The sequence below is a fragment of the Mauremys reevesii genome, linkage group 24 (genome assembly GCF_016161935.1).
Source record: "Mauremys reevesii isolate NIE-2019 linkage group 24, ASM1616193v1, whole genome shotgun sequence".
Classification (NCBI taxonomy): Eukaryota; Metazoa; Chordata; order Testudines; family Geoemydidae; genus Mauremys; species Mauremys reevesii.
Genome location: NC_052646.1, coordinates 11379759 through 11389892, shown reverse-complemented (window position 1 = coordinate 11389892; position 10134 = coordinate 11379759). Strand labels below are relative to the sequence as shown.

Below are 10134 nucleotides of genomic sequence, written 5' to 3'. Positions count from 1 at the left end.
AGCCTGCCCCACACAGACCCCACCTCACCAATACACCGCTGATACAGCCTGCCCCACACAGACCCCACCTCACCAAGACACTGCTGATACAGCCTGCTCCAGAGACCCCTCCTCGCCAATAAACTAACGATACAGCCTGCCCCACACAGACCTCAGCTTCCCAGACATCAGTGACAGCCCCAGTGGGGAAATGGGTTTTATCACGTCCTTTTCCTACCATAACTTGAACCATCCTGCCGCCCCGGGCTAACCCGAGCCTGGGGAATGAGCCTGGGGCAGGGACAATCACGCCGCGGTGGCCCGGATCTCGGAGGCGCGGCTGGGTGTGTTCTGGAAGCGGGTGTGGCTTGTTTTGGTTTGGGGCTGGCGGCTGCCGTGTTTTCCCAGCCGCGATACAGAGCATCGGGGGGACGCAGCCTCCCACGGTCTGTAGGGACGCGGGCCGTGCGTGTGCGCCCGCCGGGGAGGGCTGGTCCCGCTCCCCGTGAGCAGTAACCAGAGGCAGTGCCGGCAGGTGCCAGTGACCCGCCCGCGCTAAAGGCTGCATTGCACCGTCCGAGCTCAGCGCTCCTGGTTCGGTCCCTGGACCGGCGTCCGGGCCCCCCGCGGCCACGCCAGCCCCCACCCCGCGGGCAGCAGCGCGCTCCGCGGGGACCGGAGCGTGCGGACCGCACCAAGTCTTCTGCGGGGGGCAGTGCGCGCGGGGGGGAGCCGAGCGAGCGTGTTTCAACAAGGCGGAGGGGGGGAAAACGTTCGGAAAGATGCTCTCGTCCCCCTACGATCGCAGCCCTAATGGTCCGTTCCGCGTGCTCTATTTAATCCCCTGCTGCAGCCGCCGCGCTGGCTCCAGTCAATAGCAGCTGCCGCTGCCGCCGTGCGTAGCTGTGGGTGCGGGCGGGCCGGAGCGGACGCTCGCTCGCTTCCCGCGGGGCTGAGCCTTGGAGGATCCCCGCAGCCCTAGAGCCACCATGCTGCCGCCGGCGCTGACCCTGCTGCTGCTTCTCGGCTGCCTGGCGGCGGGCAGCGGGACCCTCTCGCAGGACGGTGAGTGGGGGGCCGCGGGGTGTCAGCCCGGGGTGGGGGTGTCGTCCAGCCGCGCTCCTGTCTGCAAACGCCGTTTCGCGGAGGCCGGTCGCTACATCTGCAGCCCAGGGAGCGGACCGCGGACAGCGCCGTAACCCGAGCGTCTAGAAGAGGGGCTGGGAGCCGCCGCCTCCTGCCTGGCAGCGGGGGTAACCAGCGCCCCCCCCCCCCCGCACGCCTCGGTTCGGCCGGGCTCAGCCTGGGGCTCGCTGGGGCTGGGCCGGGGGCGCAGCCAGGTGCGGGCGAGGGTTCCCCGCTCTGCGGCGCTCAGCGCGGGGGCTGGGAGCCCGGCACAGCGGGGAGGGGGTCGCTGGGCGCTGCCTGCCGCTGGCGGGTGGTGCCGCTATGTAGGTCAGCCAGGCTCCCCGGGTGGTAGGTGCCCCCGCCGCCTGCCCAGCCCTCCTCGGGCTCGGCTGCGGAGACCCGTCCTCGTCCTGCAGATTGGCCCGGCTCCCAGCCCCGCTCGGTGCTGGCTACAGTCGCTATCCCGAAAGGGGGGGCGGTCCTTGGGCTTGGGGACAGGACTGGCCGGGCCTTCGCCCCTGGGGAGGGTCCCCCGGGCACAGCCGTGTAGCGGCGGTTCGGTGCATCCAGCCAGCGGCTCTGCAGCCTGCGACGCAGCAGGGCGCAAGCTGGGCGCGGTGAGAAAGGGAGGGGCAGGGCCCCGGCCTCGGAGGGATGGAGCTGGCCGTGCGGCTCTGGGCTGGGGAGCAGGAGAGGCCAACCCGGATCTCTCCCAGGCCCTTCCAGAGGGGTCCTCCAGCCTGGGGTAGCTGGTATCAAGGTCACCCCCTTCCCAGGCTGTCCCTTTGCCACCTTTTCAGCAAACAGGTATGGCTGGCTCCACATCTCCTCATCCCTGGAATGTTCCAGAGAGGCTGGCACCCCTGCCCCTCCTGCCGTGAGGATCAGGAGTCTCCTGGTGTGTCTCTCCATGGCTCCCACTGGGTGACCATGCTGGGGGAGGGGGGTTGGGGTGCAGAGTAGGGAGCCAGAGGCTTCAGTCACTGCACCCCAGATTGGCCGTGTCACCATCTCAGCAGGCCTGTGCTCTTGCAGCTAAGGGTAGCCAAGTGCCAAAGGTGACCGCAGTCCTGCCAGGGCTGTGGCATGCTGCATTTCGAGGCGGTGCTTTAGTGCTAGAGTTGAGGCTGAGATTGGCTTTTAGTTCCAGGAGCACTTTGGAGAGATTTATTTAACATTATCAGGCTTGCTGCCTGTCTTCCCATCTCTGCCTATTTACCTTCTTAGCCAGCTTTCCATTTGTGTCTCTGTTAGTCCATCTGCCTCTCCCATTAAGCTAGAACATACAGTGCTGCAATTAGCTGGGTTTAAAGTGCGCGGAAGATAGCAGAAGGCTGCAGCAGGGTTTGGAGAAGACAGACCAATTCCACCAGTTCCTCCCAGATAAACCTGTTCATATTTGTGTCATATTGTTCAAGTGTCTCTCAAATCCCTCTGGCACTCTGTATACAGATTGTTTATTACGCAGAAAGCATAGAGCGGCTCTGTAGCCCCATAACCCTTGAAACAAAGGGTGTTTACCCATTATGTAGAACAACAATAGGCAGAGCGCTGCATGGCAAAACAACCTTTAATGAAGTATCACAAAGCAAACATAATTTTGATAAGGATTTGTAAAGGCAATGCATTGCTTTTCGTAACTGTTTTGCTGCAAAATGAAATGCTGGCTGAACCTCAATAGCCAGGCTTGGGGCTTGTGGCCTGAAATGACCACGAGATCACTGATGTCATGTCAGTGACACCTTCTCTTTCTATTTGTCTTTAAAGTATTATATATGCACCTACGTGGTGCTGTACACGTACTGAGGCTCATCAGAAGCAGGAAGTAATTCAGAGGTGGGCGCTTGGTGAGGGATCAGCAGTGCTAAGACAAGAGTTTTACAGATTTCAGAACCAGAAAGGACTCTTATTATCTACTCTAACCTCCTATGTAACAGAGGCTGGAGATTTCTCCCAGTAATTCCTGCATCTAGCCCAGCAGCTTGTGGTGGAATTCGAGCATGAGGTGAATTAGAGGTGTGAAGTAGAAGAGCATTGTGTGTACTCACATGCTAATGAGAGGACCATTCATCCATTCCCCCCGCCCCCTCAATGAATCTAGAAATGCCATGTTCAGTGCAGGCAGGATTCTCAGACTGTCTCTGCAACTGTGGCCATGTATTTCACCAGTTAGGTCTTGAATGAGTTTTCCTCAGTGTGCATTGCAGGTGCTAATGAAGGAGGGGTGTGGGACTGCTCTCCTTACATTGCTCTCATTGCCCGATTTCATGGTGCAGGAAGTAAAACTGAAAATGTTTACTGGGTTAAAATAGCCTGGAACCAAAGGCTAGATGAAGTATTGCAGCACGTGGGAAGGATGAGAAACTGAAACCAGGAAACATCCTGGTGAGGGCATGAACTGGAGGTGCTTGCATCCCAAAGCAGGAGCCACTCTCCTGTTGAGCTGTGGGAGTTGCAGTTTGGTTAAAATGATCATAAGAAATTAAATAATAAAACACTTGGACTGTCATAATATGATAGGGACTAACCAGCATAGCTTCTGCAAAGGAAAATTGTGTCTCACTAATCTCAGACTTTTCTGAGTGTGACATAAAATAATGGAAAAAAGAGAACTGATTGGCATAATTTATTCAGACTTTCGAAAGGCCTTTGACAGAGTCCCTTGCAACAGGCTACTAAAGAAACTAAATAGTTATGGGCTGAGAGGTGAAGTATTGTCATGGATCACAAACTTGATCACAAGAACCCCACCAGTAAAAGGGGGGGTGTTAGTTCAGGAGCAAAACCTTTTATTTATTTGAAAATAGTGTACACTAGCTACATGGGGAAACCCTCTGAACACTAAAGCTCCAGGCCTTGGTCTGCTGGGGACCATCTACCGAAGGTACTTCTATATCAACTATTACTGTAGCACCTCACAATCTTTAGTAGCTCTGAGTTCTGTTATCCCCCATTCTGTTGTCCCCATTGGGGGACTGATGGTCAAAGGGGCTAAGTGACTGGCCCAAGGTGTCACAGGCAGTCTGTGGCATAGCAGGGACTTGAAATGAGATCTCCCAAGTCCTAGGCTAGTTCCCCAACCATCCTTCCTTTCTCAGCACAGTAGAAAATGTTCTCCCCCATGCCCTTCCTCCTACCCTCTCCTAGTTTTTCCTAGATTCGTAGACTTAAGGTCAGAAGGGACCATTATGGTCATCTAGTCTGACCTCCTGCACAACACAGGCCACAGAATCTCACCCACCCACTCCTGTAACAAACCCCTAACCTATGTCTGAGTTACTGAAGTCCTCAAATCGTGGTTTAAAGACCTCAAGGTGCAGAGAATCCTCCAGCAAGTGACCCGTGCCCCATGCTGCAGAGGAAGGCAAAAAACCTCCAGGGCCTCTGCCAATCTTCCCTGGAGGAAAATTCCTTCCCGACCCCAGATATGATGATCAGATAAACCCTGAGCATCTGGGCAAGACTCACCAGCCAGCACCCAGGAAAGAATTCTCTGTAGTAACTCAGATCCCACCCCAGCTAACATCCCTAAGGTCCATTGAGCTAGAGACAGGTGGATTCACCAAGTACCTGACCCTCATGCGAATTCCCAGGCTTCCCCTAGGAGAGCACTTCATGCTGAGCAGAAGCACTGTGATGGGAGGAGATTTCCCTATCTTTGGTGAGTTCCATGTGTTTCCAACTAACACCCAGTGAATGAGACCATCCCTCACAGGATGCTGAAATGGGTATTAGTGCTTCTAGGAGGGAGCAGTGTCTAATGGTTAGAGTGCAGCCCTGGGAGTCAGGAGCTATGGGCTCCATTGGCTGTGCCACAGGTATATTGAGTGACCTTGGTCTAGTCAGCAGCCTCTCTGTCTTTTAATTTCTCCACCTCTGAAACCAAGATAATAATAATAATGACTTGTCTCACTGGGAGGTTGCGTACATTAATGTTAATATAAGCCCTTGAGCCCCACCTAAGGAAATCTGTAGTGGCATGCTCAGTAATACTCTGATCAGCTGGGCCGATGGGTTTGCCACCATCTGCTGGCTCAGTCCATGGTCTATCTGTGTGCTTTTGGCCAGCAGGTACTGATGGACCTGATGCACTGTAACTGTCCTATGCAAATGACCGCAAGATCCTTGCGATAGCTATTTTTCTTCAATAGGACACATTTGTACCATGGTGAGGCTGTGCAGCAGCTCTCACAGGGGTGGGGGTGCTAAGTGTAGTTCCTCAGCCCCATAGTCATTTCTTAGCCCCTCCTTGCCAGACTGCGAGCTCCTTGTGCTCGAGCTGCAGAAGCAGTCGCATTAGGATGCACATTGTGCCTTTTGTAAATACTACTTAGGCTTGGGTAGAGGCACATCCACATACTTGTGCTAAAGCAACTACTGACTTCACAGCTATCATTAAGGTTTAGCATATGCTACAAACCTTGTTTCAGTCCCATGTCACATGGGGGAAGTTGGCTGGGGAAGTTGTGGCAGCCCTGGTGAACTAATTCCACAGGTATGAGAAAGGAGGAGGAAAGTGAAGTGCAACCTTTGTGACTCTCTTGAAACAAAATTAAAACCACTCTGATAGTTTCAGATTGGCTCCCTGAGGGGAAATGGGCCTTTCTGTTTCAGGAAGCCTAGCCAAGAGGAAATGCAGCTGTGGTTGCTTTTTTGCATTATTAGACTAGGAGAATATCAAATGCAACAGAACAGGGAAGCTGTCTCCTAAATGGCAGGCAGAGCAAGCTGCGAACCAGGATTGCTGAAACCGACAACTCAGCTATCTGGCAAAAGGTATTAGGATCAATGAGACACACTGGATTGAAAACAATAACAGAGATCAGGGTACACAGAGTCTCCCAGCCGCGTACTCAGACAGTGAGGGCAAGTGCTGGTGCTGCAAAGGCAGGGCTGAAACTTTGCTTCTACTCTGACTATCCTCAGGTTTGGGAATGCTGTACTGGGCGTGTGCTGGGGAATGTGGAGGGCACGTCTGTAATAAGCCGGAGGAAGAACCGAGACAAGCTGGGGAACTGCAATTGCCAGCAACAACTAATGAGTCCCTGCCAGGCCCTTGCGCCTTTCCAGTCTCCTTCCAGTCAGAAGGTGTGAGGAGAGATAATGCTGGGCTGCTGTCTAGACACAGAATGCATGGGAAAGGCAACTCCCTTCTTGTCCCTCAGCCCTGGTGCCCATCGCCACACTGGCCCAAGTGGAACGTGTCTCTGCCTTCATTTTATCACTCTCCACCGAGATGAAGGCAGACCGTCCTTAGCTCCACCACTGGCCAGGGCTTTCTGCATCTCTCAGCAATTCCTGGTCACCAGCTACAGTCTCCTCTCTTCTTCAGACAGCCTCCTTCTCCAAAGCAATGCTGCTTCTCCCTTCCCCACGGAACCTACCTCTCTGTCCAGGGCCATCTTAGCTCAGTGGATCTCACTCACATCTCCTGCTTAAAGAAGTGCACCCATTGCAAAGATAACTGTCCCTGGCCCCACTCCTCCTACATACACACAGGAGTGGAGAAAGCTCCTCTGACATGAGGGCTTGAGAAAAGAACCAATTCTCACTACTACTCTTGATGGAAGAACTGATCCATATGAGCAAATCTTGAGGTGATGATTGGTTCCTTCTCTAAATCATTTTGGCCAGCAAAACTAGAACCAGTTGGTCCATTGCTAATTTCTGTGCCCTGATCTGGGAGTCCACAAACGGACAGAGTCCTGTGAGGTTGTGAGGGAGTCACACAATGACACTGGGGTGTAGGGCTTGCTTTCTGGTGATCCTCTGCACATCTCAGTTGCTCCCCAGGAAGACCCAAACTGGCAAGAGGCCAAAGGTGGACATGACTCACCCTCACCGGGATGGGCTCTATTCCAACATGACCATCCCTGTGTTTGAAATGCAGAACCATCTCTCTGCTCCCCTCTGTCCTGCCCCTCCTTCTGGGAAGGGGAGCAGGAGAGACGGCTGCTGCTTCTCCCCATCCCATGTTTCAGAGAGCTCTGGGCACTCGCCTCAGCTCCTGCCTCCACTCCATTATCAATTATTTATTAATATTTTAGGAATCCCCAGAAGCCCCGGTTAGGATTGGGGCCCCGTGGGTGCCTGGTGCTGCACAAACGTGTAAGGAGATACAGGCACTGTTTGTCCTGAACGGCATGCAGAGTAGTTTGAGAAGACAGGTAACGAGGGAGAGGAACCAAACATAGAGACCTTTCTGTTCTGTGTTCGTACAGCACCTTGCACCTGGGCTCCTGGTTCCTATGTACTATGGTAATAAAAATAACAATAGAGTAACAAGGGATGGGGAGGCTGAGGCACACAATGTAGCTCTATCAGCAACATGGCCCCGCAGGGTGAGGGGCACTGGGACCTGTATATAAAATCAGCCACGCCAGCTCACTCCTTGTCTGAGATCAGGTTGGCTAGTGTGTACTGAGCAGCTGCTTTTCATGACGGAAGGATGACTGAATACACAAAGGAGACTATTCTTAGTGCAGTGGCTTGAACTCCGGAAGCTCAGTGGGATCGCAGGCATCTTGCTTCTGCAGCAGCGTGGCGGTGGCCTTTGTGGCAGCAGCACAATGGCATTTGCTGTGGCATGGTGGCGTTCTCGGTGGCTGCATTATTCTGTTACTACCGTGTCTTGTGCTGCAATTGTAAAACACGAAGGCAAAGTTGCTTGTGGCAAGTCTGTCACTCTGTGAACTGCTCACTGCATAGCATCTCTTCTGGGCCCTCAGAGTCCTCTTTGCAGGGATTTGCAAAGTATTACAAATGGCCAAAGACTTGTTTGAGGAGAGGGGGCAACAGCTGGGTCCTGGAGCAGAAAGTCAGCATCTGTCCAATTCAATAAGAGGCATCACGGTTGTGACTCTTCGGCAATCCTCAGCCACCCCGTGAACTTCTGAGCTATGTTTCCTGAAATCCTCCTCGCTTCTCCAGCGTAACCAGCAGATGGGCACAACCCAACTGCATGTGGCCCTGGTGTGTAGTAGAAGCAGAGGCCAAAGTGAGAGGCTGGACAGTAATACTCACCAGGGAGAGGTGTGAACTCTGGCTGCTGCCCACCCAGGTGTCAATGCCTCCCCATCCTCCCCTTGCTTCTCTCTTTGGGCAGTGTCCCCTTGCAGTGTGATGGATCCTTCTCCAGCCAACACCCTTTCACTCTGCTGATGAGGTTACTTTCCAAACCAGTTAATTAAACTGATGCCATGTCTGTGTGGACATTATTAATTCCATTTAACCCAGGCTTATCCATTTAGCTTAACTTGCTAAGGAGCTGCTAGAAGCCAGGTTTAAATTAAATTGAGAGCGCCCTTGCTGATGAGGCTGGGCACCAGCTTAATGGAATTGGTTTGAAATGACAGTGGTGCCACTCTGCATACATCTGCGCAGCAGCTGGGAGGTGATATTCCCTGCTCAGGTAGATGTATACTTGCTAGCTCTCCTTGCTAATTTTTGGTACTAGTTCAATGTCATGACAGCAGGGGTAGTGGCTTGGGCTAGCTGTCTGAATATATACCCAGGGTTCAGGACTTGTGACACCATGACCCCTTCTGGCAGGGCCACCCAGAAGATTCAGGGGGGCTGCAGCACTTGTACTCACCTGGCGGCGGTCTGGGTCTTCAGCGGCATTTTGGCGGTGGGGGCCCTTCAGTCGCTCCCTGTCTTCGGCAGCACTGAAGGCCCCCCCCGCCGCCGAAATGCCGCCAAAGACCCGGAGCAACTGAAGGGCCCCCCGCCACCGAAGACCCAGACTGCTGCGGGGCCAGGGCTCGTGGAACACCTGTGGGGCCCAGGACAAATTCTCCCACTTGCCCCCACTCCCCCCCCCCCCGGGCGGCCCTGCCTTCTGGTAGCAGAATCTGTAAATCTGTATACTGCTGCCTTGCCAAGTCCTGAGACAGATGGGTGGAAACTGCTAGCAGCTGAGATGTCAGGCCCCTGTCTATTCATATAAAAGGGTATTTGCGCATTCAGCTGCTAATGGAGCTGTGCTCACAGCACCCAAACTGTGGTGATCTGTCACCCATCTTTGGCATTAGCATGGCCTTAGGAACTTGTCTGTTCTCTGGTATTTCAGCAAAGTAGCTGAACACCAAGCACAGTAAAGAGCACATGAAGAAGAGCTCTGTGTTGCTCAGAAGCTTGTCTCTCTCCCCAACAGAAGTTTGTCCAGATATTCCCTCCCCCATGTTGTCTCTCTAAGCGCAGTAATGAATATTTGCATAGAGCTGTCCCTGGTGGACTCTGCACTTCACCTCTCCTAAACTTGGCAGCTTTGCATACTGTTTGCAGTCCTCCCAGTCACATTGTAGTGCTCCATGCTGGGCTCTGACCCTCCCCTCTGACAGGCACTGCTCCATGCACAGGATCGAAACCGCTCAGAGCTGCTGGAGAGAACTGTCCTTCAGGTTAACCTGATTTCACCACACCTGCTAGATCATAGAATAGAATCCTAGAATCTCAGGGTTGGAAGGGACCTCAGGAGATCATCTAGTCCAACCCCCTGCTCAAACCAGGACCAGTCTCCAACTAAATCATCCCAGCCAGGGCTTTGTCAAGCCTGACCTTAAAAACCTCTAAGGAAGGAGATTCCACCACCTCCCTAGGTAACCCATTCCAGTTCTTCACCACCCTACTAGTGAAAAAGTTTTTCCTAATATCCAACCTAAACCACCCCCACTGCAACTTGAGACCATTACTCTTTGTTCTGTCGTCTGCCACCACTGAGAACAGTCTAGATCCATCCTCTTTGGAACCCCCTTTCAGGTGGTTGAAAGCAGCTATCAAATCCCCCCTCATTCTTCTCTTTTACAGACTAAACAATCCCAGTTCTCTCAGCCCAGTGGTCCCCAACGTGGTGCCCGCGCATTTATGAGAGAGAAGCCGCGGCCCCGTGCCTGCCGGGGACAGAGAATTCCAGAGCTGCAGGCTGTGGGCGCCGGTGTTCTCTGTCCTTGCAGCTTCTCTCCAGCTTCTCTCTGGATTCATATATTATGTTATATTAAATATGATGTTTTTCGTATTATTTAATGT

At 53.4% G+C, this 10134-nt stretch overlaps 1 protein-coding gene across 4 annotated transcripts in view; it reads left to right on the top strand.

Annotated features, from left to right (window-relative positions):
• The first annotated feature begins 799 nt into the window (after positions 1 to 799).
• The window catches only part of CADM3 (cell adhesion molecule 3), a 122042-nt gene continuing 112707 nt past the window's right edge, over positions 800 to 10134 (top strand). For 2 of the 4 annotated variants that reach the window (XM_039512646.1, XM_039512647.1), the window contains exon 1: positions 835 to 1044. In XM_039512646.1, the coding sequence (XP_039368580.1) occupies positions 969 to 1044 (76 nt within the window). In that variant the 5' untranslated portion in view covers positions 835 to 968. Of the gene's footprint in view, positions 1045 to 10134 lie in introns of all 4 variants that reach the window. The other 2 variants (XM_039512648.1, XM_039512645.1) reach the window with 2 other exon arrangements.